This window comes from Phoca vitulina, unplaced genomic scaffold (genome assembly GCF_004348235.1).
Source record: "Phoca vitulina isolate PV1807 unplaced genomic scaffold, GSC_HSeal_1.0 scaffold10, whole genome shotgun sequence".
Lineage (NCBI taxonomy): Eukaryota > Metazoa > Chordata > Mammalia > Carnivora > Phocidae > Phoca > Phoca vitulina.
Genome location: NW_022589713.1, coordinates 27,041,574 through 27,061,941, shown reverse-complemented (window position 1 = coordinate 27,061,941; position 20,368 = coordinate 27,041,574). Strand labels below are relative to the sequence as shown.

The 20,368-nt window shown below is 52.1% G+C and overlaps 1 protein-coding gene across 3 annotated transcripts in view; it reads left to right on the top strand.

Moving 5' to 3' along the window:
- Positions 1-15,500, top strand: part of RFTN1 (raftlin, lipid raft linker 1) — a 192,143-nt gene extending 176,643 nt beyond the window's left edge. For all 3 annotated transcript variants that reach the window (XM_032408761.1, XM_032408760.1, XM_032408759.1), the window contains exons 8-10: positions 5,593-5,696; positions 8,110-8,191; positions 14,130-15,500. In XM_032408761.1, coding sequence (XP_032264652.1) covers positions 5,593-5,696; positions 8,110-8,191; positions 14,130-14,525 — 582 coding nt within the window. In that variant the 3' untranslated portion in view covers positions 14,526-15,500. The remainder of the gene's footprint in view (positions 1-5,592; positions 5,697-8,109; positions 8,192-14,129) is intronic.
- The last annotated feature ends 4,868 nt before the right edge of the window (positions 15,501-20,368 follow it).

Genomic DNA, 20,368 nt, shown 5'->3' with positions numbered 1-20,368 from the left:
GGCTGAGAGTTCAAAGTTAATGAATCAACAAGATATATTTTAGAAGGTGCCTTTAAACAGAAACACACATAAAACAAAGCTCTGTATTGATCAGGTGATGAAGATGTCATCAGAAGCTCAAAGAAACCTAACCCTGTATTTCCCCTAGAGCATTGGTTCAGAGTATTCAGTAATTCTTATGACAGCATTATAGAACATAACTACCATGAATAATGAAAACTGACTGTAGATAGATAGATAGGCGGGAAGATAGATAGACAGGTAATATACCCACAAGAATAAAAAGATTGGAAGAAGAGAAAGTAGAAAAGAGGAATGATTTCAACACCTTTTTAGAAAAGGAAAGTAGATAAAGGGATGCTAATTGGCTTAGCAAAGTGCAGGAAGCTGCCACTTGAATGTACAAGGAGCCATGTGAGAAAAGCTCTGGTTTTCAAAGCATAAATGACCATGCGATGGTGGGAAGTGAACTGCAAAGCTGACAACCGGGGCATTGGTTTAAAGTTCTTACGTATTGTGTAAGAGTCCTAGCTTCCATCTCTGCAGCTTTTGGGTCTTAAAAATAGGGTTGCAGAAAATTTAAAAAGGTAATAAAAAGGCTGAAAGAGAAAGGAAATCCTTCAGAAGGAAAATAAAAAGAGTAAGAAAATGGGGAGGGGTAATAACATGAAAATAGCAGTCCTCCATTTTGACTTATAGAAGATCCAGAAAGAAGAGAAAATGGAGAAAAGGAAAACTATCAAGGGAAAATAAAAGAACACTTTTCAGAAATGAAGGACCAAAATCCTCAGATGGTGAGGCCATCAAGTATATAGCCCTGTGAGTAAAAATGACTCACACCAAGGCACCTTGTGAAATCTAAAACTTCATGGGGAAAAATATCCTAAAAGCTTAGACAGCACAACAGGTTACAAAGTATTAGCAATCAAAATAGATACCTCAATAGCAGTGCTGATCTCTAGAAGCTAGTGGAACAGTGCTTGAAAAATCTTAATGGGAAAGTAGATTCCAGCCCAGACTTCTGTACCCAAACTGTTAGTTAAGAGTGAGAACAATGACACTTTTAGGAACGCACAGACTCAAATGACTTCCAGGGCATGTGTTTCCTAGGGAGCCACTAGAGGATGCACTCCAGCATAATGTGGAAGAAACCAAGAAAAAGAAAACACCAGCCTTAGATAGCAGTGGGAGAAGAACCCAGGCATGGAAAGCGGCCAGACCAGGATTGGAGAAAGGGTGCAGAAAGCTCCAGAAGTGATGTCTCTAGTGGAGAAAAAAAACAAAAACAAGAACAGAACTAATGTATTTAGGCACATGGGATATTTATCGATGGGCATAGAATAGAGATGTTAGAGCATATGAAATAAATTAGTGATGGGTTCACATACAACCAAGCACATGAAGAAAAAAAAAATTGAGGACACAATTAACTCCAGGAAAAAGAAAAGATCACGTGAAAAAGAAGGCATAGTCACAGTGCATTACTTGACCCAACATTGAGCAACATTTGCAAAGTTGTAATAATACAAACACTAACTTTTGATTTGCTTAGAATGAACTATGACCATTGGGGACACTAAGAAAGAGGAAGTAAGAAATGTGTATGGGAATGTGAAGCCTTCATTTCCCATGGTAGGAAATCAAAGGATATCCAAAATTGATAAGTAAAGAAAAGGTAGTATATGTATACCCTGTCAATAAGTGCTGGGCATTAGTGTTTTGGCAGCATTTTTTCAAAAGACATACACGTGTTTTTGCAGGGCTGTACCTTCACATGCCCTCTCCATGAAAGGTGAGGGCCCAGCCCAGTGGCAGTCGGGAATAGAGGCAAAAGTCCCCCAGTTTTCAGGCATGGAGATCATCCCAGTGCTGGTCCCGCACACTTTTCAGATATGGGAAATTAAATTCCTCTCTTCATTTACACAGTCGTGGAGAAGGAGCCAAGTCTTGTCTTTGAAACTGCTTTTCTCCCAGATTGCTTCCACAGCTTGAAACAGGAGAAAAGAGCAGACTGACATTCAGGATACAAACTTTCTCACTGGACCAGTGTGTTACCTCCTAATTACTTCCCTGCATGGAGGATCTTTAAAAATGATCAAAAGACAAAGGCATTTCTTAGTAAACTCTACATGCTGTTGTCATGAGTTTTGGAGGTTGTAAGGGAAGGTTGTGTTGGATGTTTGTTTCCTTAGTTGATTTGCAACCACTGGAGAAATTATGGGGAACAAAGGGAAAAAAAGAGCCATAAATACAAATGAATTCCTTTTACACGAGTTGAAAAACCACAGGACATGCTCCATTTTTTTAGCACTCCAGGTGTGATCGGAGATTACGGATCCACACAGGAGAGTGGAGAGTTAATTAAAATTTGTGCTCCTACTTCCAGAAAGAAATGTCTTTCCGTTTGATAAGCAGGCTGTCTTTGGAGTGCTGTTTGTGCTTTTCTGTCCTCACTGGAGTGTCACAGAAAAGCAGATCAAAGGGAGCCCCCATCCGGATAGGTTTTCTACCACCTTTCTGAGCTAATGGACTTGAAAGCCTCTTCCCCTGACTGCATGGGGCTCATGTCATATGCGAGAAATGCCGTCTGCGTACGGTATTGATAATATGCAAACGGGCTTTGATAGATGCTTACAGAAAACCACATTTACCATTAATTAAAGCAAGACTACCCCAAACACCCCAAGCGAGAGAGGCTGGCCAGGGTTGCCGCCTCACCCCCTACCATTTGTATTTTACTTTTCGCCTCGCCACGTGACGGCCAGATACTAACACTTGAGACTGAACCTTCAGCTCTCTCAAGCAGGATTATGTTTTGTTGTGTTTTCTCTTTTCCTTTGAGTTCTTTGTGCTTCTGCACCCTCTGGCTGACATCCCCTACCCTGAGGGGAAAACCTGTTTGGGAGAAAGCCTGCTGTCTTTCTCTTTAAGATAGTGACAAAACGAAATAAAATAGAGCAAAATAGAGGCAGCCTGGGCGAGGCCCGCGTGAGCAGGCAGGTCAGGCTGCAGCGGACGCTGTCCATTGTCCCGCTGCTCTGGGTGCCCGCGGAGAAAACCCAGCCGGGCCACAGGCACTAATAAAAGGACTCTATTCTGCCACTCAGGGCTTTGTGTGGCGCCAAAGCTTGTCCTAGTTGCCATGGCTACTGTCTGATTGTGGCGGGTTTGTCACAGTGCTTGATAAAGTGGGAAGGTTATTCTTGATAGGCCCAAGTAATCATAACCTCGCAAAGCTTGAGAGTGTGGATTTAACACTTTTTTCCTTCCTTCTTGAAATGGGGAATGCAGGGCTGGGGGCTGGGTTGTCAGGATAAAGCAGCCCCGGCAGGTGGTGAGGGCCAGGCCCAGCACGAAGGATACCTCCGGCCGGTGTGGAAGGGAGTTCCCCTCGTGGCCAGGGGGCTGGACAGATAGGGGTGTCACTTGGGTCATCTGCCGTCCCTAGGCCTGAGTGGGGGCTTCAGAGAAAGGGACAGAATGGGGGCCCCTCCTGACCCTACCATCAAGTGATTATACTTGTATGGCTCTCTCCTTTCCTCCTTTCCCTTCCTGCTCCCGCCTCTTATTTAGGCCTCTTCCTTTCTTCCCTCTCCTTAGCCTGCCGTCCTTTCCCTTCCCTTATACCTTCCTCACCCCAGTTCCCTTACAGAGCTGGGCCTTTCAGAGCCCTCTACTTTCCCTTCTCAGATGGAGAAGGATGGGCAAGGTTAGCTCTGAGGTAACACAACTGATTGAATTTGGCCACAGAATTGGACTCTTCTGTCATCAGAAGAGACCTAATTGAGGGGCACCTGGGTGGCGCAGTCGGTTGAGCATCCAACTCTTGGTTTTGGCTCGGGTCGTGATCTCAGGGTCATAAGATGGAGCCCCGCGTCTGGCTCTGGGCTCCGCACGGAGTCTGCTTAAGACTCTCTTTCTCTCTCCCCCTGTCCCGCCCTGCCGCCCCTCAAATAAATAAATATGTACATCTTGAAAAAGAGAAGAGACCTAATTGATTACCCAGGCAGTGCTTCTCCGACTTGTGCATCAGAACTACTGAGAAGGTTCTTTCAAACAGATTCAGGGCCCACCCACAGTTTTCTGATCTGGTAGGTCTCAGCAGGGTCCCAAGACTCTGCATTTCTAACAAGCCCCCAGGTGATGCCAGTGCTGCTGGCTGGGGGACCACACTTTGAGAACCACTGTCATAGGCCGAGGCTTATTTTTTATAGTTGAGGAAACAGGCTCCCAAAGGATGAATTACTTGCCAGGAGTTCAGGCGACTTGGTAGCCGTGCTGGGATGGGTGCCCAGGGATAGGGGTTTTAAAAGCCATTTGAAGTGGGAAGGCTCATCTCTCTTCCAGCCCCCTAGCCCAGAGCAGCCAGATGAGCTGGTTCTATTCCCAAAAAGCCTCTAGCAGCACAACCACTCACGCCTATGGTCCCCTTGTGAGCTGTGCCACTCCCAAGTGAAGCCCACCTTCCTTGGTGCTCTGGGCCCAGTGTGATCTGTTGTACATGCTGGGGTTCTCCCCCTGGAATGCCCCTTCCCCGGCTCCACCTGTCAAATACCTGCCCAGCCCTTGGGCCCCAGGAAGCCTGCCTTGACCACGGCTGGCATCCTTCCTCTTCTGCTGACCTTCGAAGCCTCGTGGCCCTGCCTGTAGGCCATTTTGTATTCCCATTACTTGCATGTCTGTGCTGTTGCCCCTACTGGCTGTGAACTCTGGCAGCAGGACTGTGCCTTCCTTCACCTTTGTACCCACCACTGCAGAACACTTGCTGACTAGCCTTGGTTGGAAGGGATCTGGACACCTGTTGGAGATTTTCTGTAGTTCTGAAGCCAGCCTCATGGAGATGGAGAATCCGTAGACAGCAGGCAGGGTGGGGGCCGTACCTCCAGCGTCCGCCAGGAGCCCCGAGGAAGAAATGAGGCCCGCTGCAGTGAGAGAGCATGACGCGGAACCCGGGGCGGTGGCCTTGCAGTACGGGGCCCTCCCGTCGGGGGCACGACTGAGTTTCTAAGTTGAAAGGCACGTCAGAGCCCCCAGCACACACGCACACACTGATTTGAAATAAAACACAGGCAGCACTCATTAGCCCGTTCGTGTCCGGCTGTGTAACACAGGTGAAGCTCCGTGTGTGTGTGTGTGTGTGTGTGTGTGTGTGTGTACGTGTGTACACGTCTGTCTTGCTGCCATGGCTGGATGCGAACAACGTGATCATTTTTGAAATGTGATCTAACTCCCCACCACACCCTCCGAAATCTTCAGTGTGTTGTCATCTGCCCTAAAAGCAGCTCTGAGGCCAGGTGATTGTGCTTATCCAGAGAGACTCACAGGAGGCTATTTGTCCACACAAGAATAAAATTAAATTAATGCATTAATCCTTTGGCTCTAATTCCTTGCCGGCTGCACAGCCTGAGTCCGGGCCCAGAAAGAAATCCCACGTTGGCAGTTTGGCTCTGAAGTCCGTGAGCGTCAGAGGAGCGGGACCTCCGGGCTGCAGGGCGCGCCCCGCCTCTTTCCTGCTCTGTCGCCTCGGCCCAGTCCTCCCCTCGTTGTTGACTTGGGGCAGCCGCAGCCCTCACAGTGGCCTTTCTCCCCCAGGGTGTCGAGGTGCAGACCGACTACGTGCCCCTGCTGAACTCCCTGGCGGCCTATGGCTGGCAGCTCACCTGTGTGCTACCAACCCCCGTCGTCAAGACTACCAGGTAACAACAAGCACCGTCATCAACATCGTTATGCAACACCTACTCTGTGCTGCGCACTTCATGCACATAATTTATTTAGTCCTGTGACAAGCCTCTGAGGCTGGAGTGGTTACCAGACTTTCCAGCTGGAAAGTAGTGGAGCTGGGATTTCAGATTCTTAACCACCAACCCACAGGGTACTCCCCTGCACCCCTCTTCCCACATGGGAGCCTTGGCCAGTGAATTGTGACTGCCAGGCATGTCAAAGATGAGCCTCCTGGGTTGAGGGGGTCCAGGGCTCTCAGGTACAAAAGAAATTGAGCCCCTACTATGTGCCCTGTGTGGGCCTGGGTAGGTACCTTGCATGTAAAATTTCATTTAGTCCTCGAAAAAAATCCTACAAGGTGGAATCTTTAATAAACCTATTTTACAGCTGAGGAACGTATGGCCAGGGAGGTTGACGGAGTCACCCAAGATCACGGCCCTGGTCAATAGTCCCACAAAGAGGATGTAAAGACCTGCAGTCTTGGCCCTGGCTTGTGGCACTCCTTATGGTTTCACATTTAGGGGCGTTTGTCCACCTTAGCTCGGCCCACCATCCCTTGACCTCGTGGGCGTGTGCCAGTCATACCAACCCTGAAAGGCCTTCCATCCGTATTTCGGGTTTATGTAAACAAATCCTCCTTACTATGCTGTGGGGTTATAAGCATAGATATGAATTCCCATTTTATAGATGAGAAAACTGAGGCTCAGAGAGGCTCTGTCACATAACTGAGGCCACACAGCCAGTAAGTGGCAGAACTGGGATTAGAACCTCAGTCTCCAGAGTCAGGTGCTCCTCCCACGCAGGCAGCCTCCTCACCGACCTGCAGGGATGCCCCCTCCCATGGCCCCCTGTATTCCACCTTCCCCGAGTCCTCTTGCATGCTCACCATTGCGGGGTGATGGCCAGCATGAGGCGAGGCTGGTGATCTGGGGGAACGGCAGGGTGGTGCAGCCGCAGAGCCCAAACTGAGGGTGGAGAATGATGGGGATGATCCGTGCCTTCCTGGGTCCCTCCATGAGGCCGTCTGGGCTCTCAAGTGTCTCCCTCCTGACACTGGGCCACAGCGGGTCTGCATACTACCGGCACCAGTCTGCAGCCACCTTTGGGCCCCGGGCCATTGGGAGCCTCCAAGCTGCCTCGTAGCCAAGACTTCTGTGGGTATGGGGTGATGCGGAGGGGTGGAAAGAACCCTGGATTTGGGACCTGCAGACTTGAACCCAAGTCCAGACCCTTCCACTTGCTAACTGTCCGTCCTGGTCAAGTCCTATAGCTTCTCTGAATCCGTTTCCTTGTCCATAAGTTGGAGGAATGCCTGCTCCATGACCCACTCCCAAGGATAAGAGTCACGATGAGAATGGATTTGAATGTGAAGCCCCAGCTCGTTTTGAGCTCTCTAAACCCAGAGAGTACAGACAGGTGTCTCTGTCTCCCTCTCAGATCTCATACCTGCTCAGTAATTCCCCCCAACCCTCCGCTTCCCTGTGCCATGCACGCCGCCTCGGGGTGGAGTGGAGATCGCGTGGAACCAGGCAGGTTTGAGCTCGAATCTTCACCGTGTGATCCCAAGCCTGCTCCTTAAATGACCTCCTGTCTCCTGTCTTTACAGACAGGCCATGGTCCCACTCCCCGGAGCTCTGTGGTTGAGGCTTAAATGAGCCATGATGTGTGAAATCACCCAGCCCAGCCCCAGCACAAAATATGTTCATTTTCTCCCCGCCGCCCTTCCCTCTGACATTCCTTGCAGTGGCACTTGCCTCAGCAGAGAAGACAATGATCTCCTTCACAAATATTTCTGCCATCTTTAAAGGCAGCTCTGTGGGGGCCGAAGGGAAAGCGCACTCACTGTGCCAGAAAAATGAGCAGCGCTCCTGAGCTCCCCTCCCCTGTGCCTGCAGGAGCCAGGCTGCCTCGGGCCCCGTGAGGGTGGCCACACCCCGGTACTCAGCCAGCCTTCTGCAGAGGCTGATGGGCAGGCTCACCACCTATGCTGGGCCCGTCTGACCTCTCCTTGGCTCATTACCAAAGACAGATTTGGAAGAGGCCTTCCACCTCTTGAGATTCACTAAAGAAGCCAGTTTATCATCATTTGGCCAAGATACCAGCTATTATTTCACATGGAGGGAAAGGGGAGCTTCCAGCTATGAAGCTGGCTTGGCAGAGATGCCCACAAAGCTTTGATTGAGCCCCTAGCAGAGCCCCTGGAAGGCAAGGGCGGGGATGGCCTGGGTTGGGGGGAGTGCTTCTTGATTTCTGACCTCTCACTGTTTGTGGCAGCTTCCTTTCTGTGGGTGCTCAGCCTCAGCAGCCTTAGGGATGGACAGACACATCGGTGAGGTTTGGGGCTCCCCCGGGGGGAACAGCTCATTCTCAGCTCCGAATGTGTTACAGGGAGGGGAATGTATCCACCAAGCAGATTGTCTTTCTTCAGAGACCGTGCCTACCTCAGAAAGTCAAGAAGAAGGAATCAAAGGTAAGCGACCTTGATTGCCTTCCTCAGTTTTCTTCGCAGGGCTCCATCTACAGCTGGATTTTCTATAGCAGTTGAGTGGGCAGCCAGCTCCAACTTCCAAGGGCTCTCAGAGGAACACCTGAGCCCCTTGGCAGACGGAATCACACCTGAGGCTGCCGAAAACAGATGGGGGCGCTGGGGGGTGCCAGGGGGGTCTTGTCTGTCAGAACAGAGAGCAGAGTAGAACCGTTCTGTCGGACACTCACGTAGACCAGATATCCCCACTGAACTAAAAATGGGGGGCATGAAGTCAGCTGCCCTCTGACCCGGGGGTGCGATGGCTTGAGTTTGTGCCCAGCTTCTCTGCATCTTAATCTCATGACAAGCTCTGGTTGCATCCCGTTGGATCCCTTGGGACATCAGAAGTTTGGTGATCTTGGCACAGAGACCCGGCCAGATCTCCTTCTTGGCATGCCCCGACCCGAAGGCCTCTCAGTGACAGTGGCTGGTATGGACGGAGGCCAGGCTGCCCTGAGGGGTGCCGGGGGCCTTCCTCCCCTCACTGGACGGCACACGACCAGGCTTGGAAAACACAGTCGTGCCAAGAGACTGTGGTCCGCTCTGAGATATTTCTCCACATTTCCGGAAGTCAAACCCAAGTCCTTCCCTTGCATTAGATGACTTTGCAGCTGGTGGGTGATTCTCCTGTGGGCGAGTCACCATTTGCTCGGGAAGAGATGAGGGAGTCTGGGGAACTTGCGAAAGCCCAAGTCAGGTGTCACCTGAAGCCATCCTGAGCCACCTTTGATGGCCAAGACAGCGCTCTCTTGCAGAGCCTGATGCACCTGCTCCTCTCCTCATGCTTGGCCCCTCCCCATACTCCCCTCTTAGCCCCTCATGTTGTCTGGACACGGAGCCTGGACAGGAGCAACAAGCAAGTGAACAGATTGTAGCAGCCCCTCGCCAGCCGGCAAACCCAGGGGGTGGCGGGGGGGCTCCTGGGAGGAACGCCAAGGATATGGCGACCTGAAGCCAGATGGTGTAGAATGCAGAGGAAGGTCTCTGTCTCAGCTCCAAGATGCTAATGTGACAGGTGCCAGCAGCAGAGGGCCAGAAGGCAACCGCTGAAGTCACCACTAACCACCAGGGGCAGTCAGCCACCGGCTGGAAGATGGATCTTCCCGGGACCACTGTTAGCGGCAGCTTGGCCCTAGGCTCCTGGGGACCGCGTGCATTCACAGTGACATTCAACAACAGCACTGGCCAGGCTGCCATCAGACGCCAGAACACACCAGCTCTGCCTTTAATAAAGAGAAGGAGGCCTTGCTGACGTGGGGTTTGATTTTGGTACGAAGGCTGTGCGGCTCCCGGAGGAGGACAAGCAGGAGATCTTAGAGGTAGTGTTTTAAAGCTGCTGTAAGGAGGTGGACCGACTTCCCTCAGGGAGAATTGAGAGGATGGGGTCGTCTATTTGCTGATCGGTAGACCCTTCCAACAGCAATCAGCTGTACTAAAGCGGGTGGCTGTTTTCTCCTTATTTATCTCCTGCCCATTCATAGGGTTGGCTCCCGTCAAGCACAGGTTTCCTTTGTGACCTGGAGAGGTCACCTCGCTCACTGGTGGAGTCCCAGAGAGGGGGACTTCACAGCCAGATGGCTTGTCTCCCTCTCCCCGTCCTGGCTGATGGCTCTGCTGCTGACTCAGGTTGGCAGCCTGCTCCCATGAGCCATGGGTACCCTGGTGGCCGACTCCATCAAGTCCTCACCATGCCTCAGCCCCCACAGGACTGACACTGTTGACCGCCCTCTGCCTCTTGAAGCACCTCTTTCTCTTGGCTCTGGCCCCACACTGTCCTGGTTTTCCAGCAGGTTGTTCAGACCCAGCCCCGTTTCTCTCTCACTCTTTGGCCTCTTCCTTAGAAAATCTCATTCATCCCCGGAATGAGACATCTGACCACCTGAGTTGATGACTCCCACACCTGCATTTTCAGTACGGGAGATCTAGAACAAGGGCACCACCACCATCCAGAGGCACCCACCCACCCAGGGCTCACCCTTGACTCCCCATCTCCTCACTGCCACGGTCACTCTATCCTCAAGACCTGTCTATTTTAGGTCCTAGGAGCTTTCTTCCCTCCACTTCTCGCCGCCATCCTGTGCCTCCACAACTCTAATCCTCTGGTAACAGGTCTCCCCTTCAAATATGTTCTCCACTAGGAGCCAAGGGAATCTTTTACAAAAGCACACTGAATCATGTCACCCCACGGCTTAAGATGGTTCTAAAGCGTTTTGTGGTTCTTAAGATAAAGATGGGAGTCTGCACGGGATCCACAAGGCCATGTGTGGTCTGGCCCCTCTTGGTTCTTCTGCCTCCGTCCCCATTTTCTGCATTCCAGCTACTTCTGTGTCCCTTCTTGCCGCAGGGCCTTTGCTCTGGCTGTGCCCTCTGCCTCAGACACTCTCTTCCTTTCCTTTGTGTGTATGAGTAATGAAACGTGTGAGCCCAGGACATTCGTATTATGTCTGGATTGAAATCTAAGAAAAGGGACCACAAGGCTGGACCCAAGGACACAGCACGTTGAGGCCTCTTTTAATCAGCAAAGTGGAGAAAATTCTCCCATCAAGACTTCTCAGCATTTGAAGGAAACCTCTTTGTGTGCACGTGAGTGGGGCTTTCAAAGCAAATAATTAAACTCCTTCCAAGGTAGTAGATGATTTCTCCCACACCAAAGTCCTCCTTCCAGCTACAGTCCTTGAAGTGGAGGCAGGTAACGGACAGTTTTTAAAATGTGGGAATTAAATCCTTTAGCCCTTGCCGACATGGCACTCTGGACCCACACTGCTGTCGAGGGAAGGATTTTTTTCTTTTCCACACTTCTTTCTGACATGGACGGCTAGTGGGAACCTTTCCTGGTGTGGGCGCCAGCGGCGCACCCGGGTGCCACAGACACGCTGGCTGGGGAAGGCCCCGGCATTGGTGCGGGCGGCCTGATTTGTTCACAGACTCTCCCTGGTACCGCTCCAGATGAGGCAGCGCCTCGTCCTCCCGTCCTCCCTCCTCCCGGCTGGGCCGCCTACCTTTAAGCGTGTGGATGTTACAGACCTCCCCTTGGAGCCTCAGCCCCAAAAGCTGTCATGGTCCCAGGGGTGGCTGTGTCCCTGCTTCCCCTCATCTTGCTTTCTGAGACGTTGCCTTGTTGAGCCTTGGGATCTGGAACAATTGTTGTTTGTTAAAACCCCCAACTGTCCTCCGTTTAAAGGAGGAGGAGAAGGGAGTGGTGAAGGGACTGGGTGTGAGGATGGGAGGGAGGCAAGACAGCCCCTCCATGAGGGGCAGAGCGGGGTCTGCAGGAGGGCCACGGGTGTCTTTCTCTTAGCTCAGTGCTTCTCACACTGGGGCCCGTGGACTAGCAGTATGGGCCTTACCTGGGAGTTTGTTAAAAATGCAAAGTTTCCCTCCACTCCCCAGGTTGCACTGAGTCAGAAACCCTGGGACAGGGTGAGTGATGTGTTTCAGGAGCCCTCCGGATGATTGTGATGCCCACTCAAGTCTGAGGGCCAGTGTTTTCATTAAATAGTGTAGGGTCATTTCTTGGCTCAGCTGTGGACTGCCGTTCAAATTTTATCATTATTGATTTTTTTTTTTTTTAAATGGGCCTGTCAGGGAGGCTTCGGCGTAGATCTTTTTTTAAATAAGCCAAACCAAAGTATCTTTAATGGCAGTTAAATCTGGATTTCCATTAGCTGACCACTTGGCCTAGCAACTTCACATCATAGTCTGAAAGGTGAGGTGCTTATGTGTTGGGCTGAGCCCTTCCAAAGGTGCCTGGCCTCTCCCTTAGTTTCCTCTCTTCCCTTGCCGCTAGGGCGAGAGCCTAAAGCCTCTCATCCACCAAGAATGAGGTTGTGTGGAGCCAGAGACACCTGTGTCTGCATTCCAGCATGCTCTTTTCTAGCTGTGTGACTTTGGGCAAGTTACTCAATCTGTCTGAACCTCTATGCGCTCATCTATAAAATCATGGTAACCATGACTAGTGAGAGTACTGCTTTGGAGATTCAGGGAAATGGGAGACCTTGCCACAGTGTGAAGGACATGGTAGGCACCTTGGTGTGGGCTTTTTCCTTCCCAGGCAAGTATCTGCAGGCAGTCTGCTTTCACACTCTGGAGCATTTTGCTTTCAGATGGTACAGATCCTGGGTTTGGGCCCCTGCTGTTTCCCTGCTTCAGGAGAATGCCTCTGGGAGAGAGAGGAGGAGGAAAAGGGAGAGTTGAGTCAGGGCCTCCTCAGTGCTTGGCTGCAGCACCCGTGACAGCTGTGGGGGGATTGGGGGCCCCCCGGGCAGCAGGGGGAGTGAGTGACATCACCATGGCCCGTCTGACGAACAGAAGACCGTGTAGTCCTAGAAAGCATGTGGCTTGACAGATTTCCGTGTGGTGACTAAGAAGGACAGAAAACGTTGCCTGGGATAGTTCCCACCAGCTCGGTGCTCACAGCCCCAAATCCTCTGCCCGGCAGCCCGGCGGGTCCCTGGAGAAAGTGGCTGGTGTGTTCTCCTGGTGGATTATATCACATCAACAAAATGTGGTCTTCTACATGAAACTAGAGATGGCTGGGCTTGCAGAGGACGCACGGAAGTTCTGCTTCGTTAGCAAGAGCAGTCCCTGAGAGACGAGCTGGGTTTGCTTTAGAAATAAGAGTCCAGGATAGAATCGGGCACAGGCCGACTCGTCCACGGTTGTGCACCGCCCGACCGCAGGGGGCGCTCTCTGCACCCGCGACAGCAGGAACGGGCCCCAGAGGGGCAGCACAGCCCTGGGGGCAGACGACTATTGGAGAGATCAGGAATGTGAGACTCGGAGAGATTAATAACTTGCCCAAGGACGGACAGCTAACTTTCCTCTGGGATAGTTTGAGCTTCCTCTACCCACGCCCTGAGTTCCAACCACGGGATCCCGGTGCCGCAAGGCGATGCGTCAGATCCCTTAGCAGAGGCTGCCAGGCCGGCGTCTCGAGGCCCCATACCGTCCGGGCCGGACGCTGCCTTCGGACCTCAGCACCACTGCCGCCGCCCCCAACAGCAACGTCTATGGCCCGTGGGCACCGCCCGATCATGGGGCCTCTTGGTGCCCCGTCTCACCTCATAGCTCCAACATGACCCGTTCTTGCCCAGCTCCATTACTGACTGGGCAACCTTGTCCTCGCTGAGCCTCTGTTGACCTCCCTGTCTCATGGGGAAATGCTTAGTTGCCGGGCAGCTCCCCAGGAAGCAGCCTCGGATAGGTTTGGGTGGAGGACATTTTTAGGGGCAGTGCCCCCGGGAACACCTGTGGGGAAAGGAGGGCACAGGAATGGGCAGGGGGAGAAGCTGGGCTGTGAGGCAGTCACAGCAGTGGCTTTATTAGCCAGCCCCCCCCGGGGAACCCTGGAGCCCGGATGGCCATTTAAGTTGGCCTGAGTTGGGACAGGGGCGTGGGGCGCGCAGCACAGCGCCGGGCCAGGTTCTGTGCCCTTCTGACTCCGGTCATCTGGTGAGAGAATGCAGGCCCAGGGCTTGGTAACCCACAGCCCGCTCAGAATGGCAGCGAGCAGCCAGTGCCGTGGCTCTTACGAGGGGCAGCCCCCCGTCTCTTCTCCCATCCTGCTTCTCCAAGTGATAGGATGTCAGGACCTCCTTTCCCAGAGCCAATTGAAAGACATACTCCCTTGTCCGCAGAGACCCCTGAACTTCCCATCTGAGATCCACCTCATGGAAGGCATCGGGCAGGCTCTTGCCGTGGGTGTGATGTGTTTGGGCCATGATTCAAGTTTGGCACTGGTAATGCTCTGCTCCAGGAACACGGGGAATTGTGTGTCTTGCTCCAAAAAAGTGACATGGGTGCAAATAAAAGCAGATGATCAGGTGAAGCTCTTGGTTCACGGAGACTGCATTTATTTATCCCTCTCCTCTCTGATTCCTAGTTCCAGTGGCGATTCTCCCGAGAAGACATGCACAGCAGGCAGATGAGGAAATCCAAAGGTAAACTGAGTGCCAGAGAAAAGCGACAAGCAGAAGAAAACGAGAAGAATTTAGAAGACCAGTTTTCCAAAGCCGGAGACGTGGGAAACTGTGTGCCAGGCCTGTGTCAGGAGGACGAGGCCTCCGAGGAGTTGAAGGTCCCCATCCAGGAGGTCACAGAAGGAAAGCAGTGTCCCGACCGCTTCTGCGTGGAGGGCGAGGTTGTGCAAAATGGCCCAGCTGGGCCCTGTAGGGCCCCCGAGGGGGGCTGCACTGGGCACTCCCATTCCGGGGAGGATGCCAGGGAGGGAGGTGCCGGGGAGGTGGCCGCGGAGCCCACCACGGTGGAAGACAATTGAGTCTAGAGCATTGGTGTTGAAAGCCTGATGAGCCGGCAGACCCGAGGCTCCGTGCCGGCATCCGGGTTGGGGGCCAGTTTGCCCCATTGTCCCGTGTTACCCTTTGGCTTGGCCTGACCTCTTCTTATGAGTTCACCCGGGCCCTCCGAGGGCTGCGTCCCTGACCGTGTTGGTCTCCGCACATCCATTAGAAATGTGTCGTAATGCCCCAGTGTTAGAATACAAGAGGTCAAGTTATTTCTTCATCCGTCTCCCAGTCCCACGGGAGGGACTGGGCCAGCCAGTGCCTGTGGCCACCCCCAGGGCCTCCAGGGAGCACTTGAGTCAAGTCCATCCTTGGGCCTCCCTGGCTACAAACCAAGGCTGTCTGTTGTTCCTTCCGTCCCACCCCCACCGCCCTTGCTGGGGCACTGTCCATCCCCTGCTGCTCTCTGCAGTTACCGGGTGATGTGACAACACCTGGAGGCCATCAGGGGCCCTGCTCCGTCTCAACCCCACAGACCTGCTGCTTCAGCAAAGAAAATGACAGTGGGGAGGAGAGGTGTCGCACCTCCCGGCTTTTCTTGAAGTATTCCCATAGATACTGGTAATCTGGAAACGAAGAGGTAATTCTGTGTGTGCCCCTGCTCTTGCAGAATGTCCGAGAAAGTACTCTGTATTAGTATTCATGCCAAAAACTTTTTTAAGGGTTTTGTACTCAGCACATCATACGAACACACGTTCTTTCTGTCGTTTCAGGGCAACCCGGCCAGTTGGGAGCCCTTGTTATGTGCTATTTAAATCAGTGTATCATTGGCCAAGTTGTTTCCATGTATGCTATCACGTGTTTATATTGTCCAGAAAGTATTGTTAAGGCTTTAAGTAGATGCAACTGGCAAACGGTGGAGAGAGAATGCCGATTGTCTTGATCTAAACAACAGCCTGTCTCTTCTCTTTCTTGTTTAGTTACTTAAAGCAATAAATCATCTATGAGTTTAGTGCATTCTGAGTCCTGAGTATTGTGTCACAGTGAAAAGTCCTCGCCTGATGTCCAAAGGCTCGGTAAGTTTCTGACTCCTGGCGGCATGATGATTTTGGAGAAGAAAATGAAGTTCCTGTGGAAAATAGCAGAGCCAGCAAAGCACACTGCTTTCCTGTCATTTGTAGAAAGGTGGGAAGTGGGATTCAGGTGTCACCAGCTAAGGCAGGGCGCAGCCACCTCCCGTGGCCCCGAGGTGGAAGAGACAAACACCGTTTAAAAACAAACAAAAAGCCCTACATCGGTTTCTTTGCATGTTTCCAGACTTTTTTTTTTTTTAAGATTTTATTTTAGAGAGGGAGAGAGTGCGCACACACGCTAGTGGGGGCAGGGGCAGAGAGAGAGAAAATCCCAAGCAGACTCCCCACTGAGTGCGGAGCAGGATGCAGGGCTCAATCCTAGGACCCAAGGGGTCATGACCTGAGCCGAAATCACCAGTCAGATGCTTAACCGACTGAGCCACCCAGGCGCCCGTTACCAGACTTTTAAGTAAATTATTCCATGAAGCAAGTCTCTTCCTTGTTTGCAAGTTTTGCTAAAATAAACACATTTGTACTATATTTTTATAGGGCAGTATTAAAGACCCTTGTAAGCCACATTGTACAGTTGTTTTTCTCTTGATTTTTGAGCAAACTTCCCCCCACCCAGCCCTAGAGCTTCCCTAAAAAGGTTGAAGGCCTGTTCAAAGAGAAGACAACTAACTGTTTAAAATTGACATTTTCCACAATTACACTCAAGAATATCTATACAGCATTGATTTAAAAAAGTATCTCTTAGGCTGTATCTTAGAGGATCATGGCTTTTTAAAAATAATGCTAGTTAGCAGAGCCTGGGACAAAAACAATGCCCATCTCTTACAACTTTGGAAAGCATTTGGTCCCAGGCTGCAGTCTTCAGGTGGATGGCCTACATCACTCAGCAGTGGGTACATTTTTCAATAATTAAATGACATTTATGTTGGCTGCCTGTGTTATGGGAAAAAAAATTAAAGGTGACTGTAGCTAATTTGAATTCCTCTGGGAGTTTGGCCCCAACGCCAGGCTAACAAGTAATTCCTGAAGGTCTTGCTTTTTTCCCACTTCTCCACACCTTCCTGCTATCTGGCAAAATATCAGTCTACCTGAGGTGGTTCTGAAATTGGCTGGCCTTAGAATCCCCGGGGGAGCTGGAAACATTCCTGCTACCTGGGTCTCATCCGAGACTAGAGTGGTCGCTCTAGGGAGTGGCCCAGGCACCAGGTTTGTAAGCCCCCCGGGGACTCCAGGTACAGCCAAGGCTGAGAGCCGCTGGCCACAGGGTTGCTATGAGTTGACTCACAGCTTGTCCCTTCTGAAATGAAATGCTTTTTCCAAAAGGTAGGTAACCAGGGCCCTAACAATCCCAGCATCCTACATGTGCATTTCAAGTGGCGGGATTCCTGAAGGAAATTGTATTCTCCCGTGGTGGCCTATGGGGTAAAAGGCCATCGTTGGCACTGACAAGGCCCCGTGACCAGGAGAGTCTGTAGAGGCTTGGAATGTTTGGCTCTAGGTTTGTGCACGCAGTCAGTCTTTGGGGCTGCACCTGTCAGCAGGTCTGGAAGGAATGGGGAGTCTGGGTGTGATCAGCTGACTTAAGTGGGGACCTAAGTGACTTCGATGGTCCTGCCGCCACCACCATGCAGCCCGACGGGGCATTCCGGGGAGTCAGAGGTACGGCCATCAGGGGAGGCCACATCCAGCCTCACGGGAGGGACTGAGCGACTGCTATAGAGGTTTCTGGTCGTTCTTTGGCTCAATCGTTCGCCTGTGGAAAGAGGTTTTTGGAGAGGGAAGAAAAAACTTCCCCCAGGAACAAAAGTTCTTCTGAAGCTGTGGCTGAATTCTGAGTCTCTGGCTAGGAAAGTATTTCCAAGACCTCCTCACCACCTCCAGAGGGGCTCAGGGGAGGGGAGTGCATGGGGAGGAAATCTTATTCCGCTTCATGAGATGCAGGTGTAGTGCTCTCAAGTGCACCTGGGCACAAGGTCAAGGAACTGACACATGAAGAGCCAGAGGACACCCATGTTAAGGAAGCGGGAGCCTGTTTGATACTGGGCTCCGTGCAGTAGAAAAAGCCCAGAGGGTTTGGGAATCAGCTGGTTAGGATGCTAACCTGTGCAGGTAATCGCAAGTTAATTTCTTCACATCTCCAAGTACCAGTGTCCCCATGTATGAAATGGGGCTGATACCCACCTCATCAGATTTTTGGATGCAAACGATGTACGCAAAGGGCTTGGTGTTGGGGGGCAGGTAATCCTAATGCTGCCAGGTAACACACGTGGCAGAGGCGGTCAGTGTTCAGCCAGTGCCCTCCCTCTCCTCTACTTCCGGCCCCTCTAGCAGTCTGGGGCCCTGTGACTGGGTTCTGGCCAACGGGACAGGAGCAGGTGGGACCGAACTTTACAAAGCACCGCATGCTACCTCTGCGCTCTCTTCCCCAACACCCTTGGCAGAGTTCAAGAAGGACCACGACATGAGGGTGCAACAAAATGAGCTATATGCTAAACCACTGGGAATGTGAGGTTTATCTGTTATGGAAGCACAGCATAGCCATCCTAACAGAAATACTTTAATAATTTAGTTTATAATGTCTTAATGTATTTGTTAGTGGTTTTTTAAAAAAGATTTTATTTATTTATTCCGAGAGTGTGTGAGCAGGGGAAGGGCAGAGGCAGAAGGAGAGAATCTCCAGCAGACTCCACGCTGAGCGCAGAGGCCAATGCAGGGCTCCACCTTGCACCCCCGAGATCACGACCTGAGCTTTCGGAAAGCAAGAGTCCAGACGCTTAACTGACTGTGCCACGCGGGCCCCCCTATTTGTTAGTGGTTTATAAGTAACAAGACGGCCACCGTTAGTCCAGTCCTTGTCTGAATTTTTTCACATCTCTAAACTGATTATACTTCACTGGAGTTATGCTTGATGGGACCAGCTTCAAGAAAACATGAGGACGAGACGTTCTAATTCATTTCTTATGGGGCACATTTTATCAGTACTCTAAGCATATTCATCATGGCCGGTTCGCTTTGGGGCCTAGCCCTCGGATGTAGCAGTGCTCATTAGGAGGTTCGTCTTCATCCAAAACTCATCACTCAGGCAACCTATTTCAGTTGTGCGGGGTCTTGCTGACCCTGGGAGGGACCCCGGGGGACAGCACGGTCTGGGCTCCCATCGCGAGGAGGCCAAGAGCAGCTGCTGGGAGTAAGATGGACTGGTGCAGGGGTGGATGAGAGGGAGCAGGACAAAGGAGGACTGCGCGTCGGCAGCGGCCTGGCGGTGGCTCAGCACTGACCCCCCAGCTGTCCCAGCGCCTCCGGCTCCAACAGCCCCGCAGACGTACTGCAGCCACTGCGTGAGCGCTGCACAGTGGCCCCTGGTGACACGCACGGTGGCCCCTGGTGACGCGCACTCTGCCTGCTCGTAGACCTGCCCAAATGAGTTGTGCAGCCTCCCGGCAGGGTCGGCCTTTCCTGGACCCGGTCCCCAGAGTTTGGCACCGGGAAGTACGTGGACAGTAGATCTAAGGACGAGACCCAACAAGCCTTTGGCTGGGATTTCTGAGGTGACTGGCCAGAGAAGGAGGCAAAGCGAATGGGTATCACAGCTTCCTGTTGAGCGCGATCGTTTCTGTGGCCAGTTAAGAAAACTACCCCGGGTTGCAGAGAGCTGCTCTCCGAACCCGGCAGGTGCTTGCTGCCCCAGCCCCTGCAAGACGGTGGGCTGTGGCGTTTCCCTGCAGAGGTGGCCGGCGCCGTGGCCGGCCTGTGCGTTTCTACGGGCACGAGGGATCAGCTGGGTCTCCATAGACATCCGGAGTTTTTAACTCCTACACCACTGTGCCAGGTGCTGGGAAGACCGCAATGAACGGGCCAGAGCCAGTCCTGGCTCCCTCGGGGCTCCCAGCACACGCTAGGTGACGGCACCAGGCTCTGTAACTGGGGGGCTGCGTGGAGAAGGGCCAGCTGCCAGGAAGGCCTGGGCAGGGAGCGAGAACGTGCTCAGGGAAGGCTTGCTGAGCCACCAGCCATCAGGGGAGTGGTCCACGGGGGGGCAGTGGGCCTCGCAGCTCAGAGCATGGACTCTGGAGCCACGCTGCCCGACTGGAATCCTGACTCTGCCACTTACCAGCGTGTGGCCTCTGTGCCTCGGTCACCTTGTCTGTAAAATGGAGAGAAAAGTTGTGAGAATTAAATGAATACATGCAAAGTGCTTCGAGGACATGTGGCGCACCGTAAGTGCTATGTAAATGTTAGCAACGGGGAAGCAAGACTGAAAAGGAAGAATTTGAGGGCAGGCTCTGAAGAAAGCTTCTGTTCAAGTAACTGAAAGAAATCTATGAAAGTGGGTTTGCAGAATGTGTGTGTGTGTGTGTGTGTGCGTGTGTGTGTAGGGGTGGGGAGTAGCAGCGAGGAGAGCAGAGATGGATGGGCCAGGGCCTGAGGCAGGAGTAAAGGGGGGCCGTTGATCAGTTTTAAGTAGGGAAATGACATTAAATTTGTATTTTTAAAAGGTCTCTCTGGCCGCTGGAGGAGAAAGTTGTGCAGGGCGTCCAGGGAGGGGCCGAGGTGTAAGTGAGCCCAGTGTTTCAGTCCAGGTGGCAGTGTGGATGGTTTGCACCTCAGTGGAGCAGGAAGGAAGGGGACAGCCTTGAGAGTCACTTAGGAGCACAGACTGGAGCTTGCAACTGACTGGAGAGTGAGGGAGTATTGCAGCGACCAGCCACACCGGAAACCGAGGAGTACTGTCCTTATTAGAAGTTATTTCCTCGGAATAATAAATACCCCAGTGAGACTGCCATTGCTCAAAA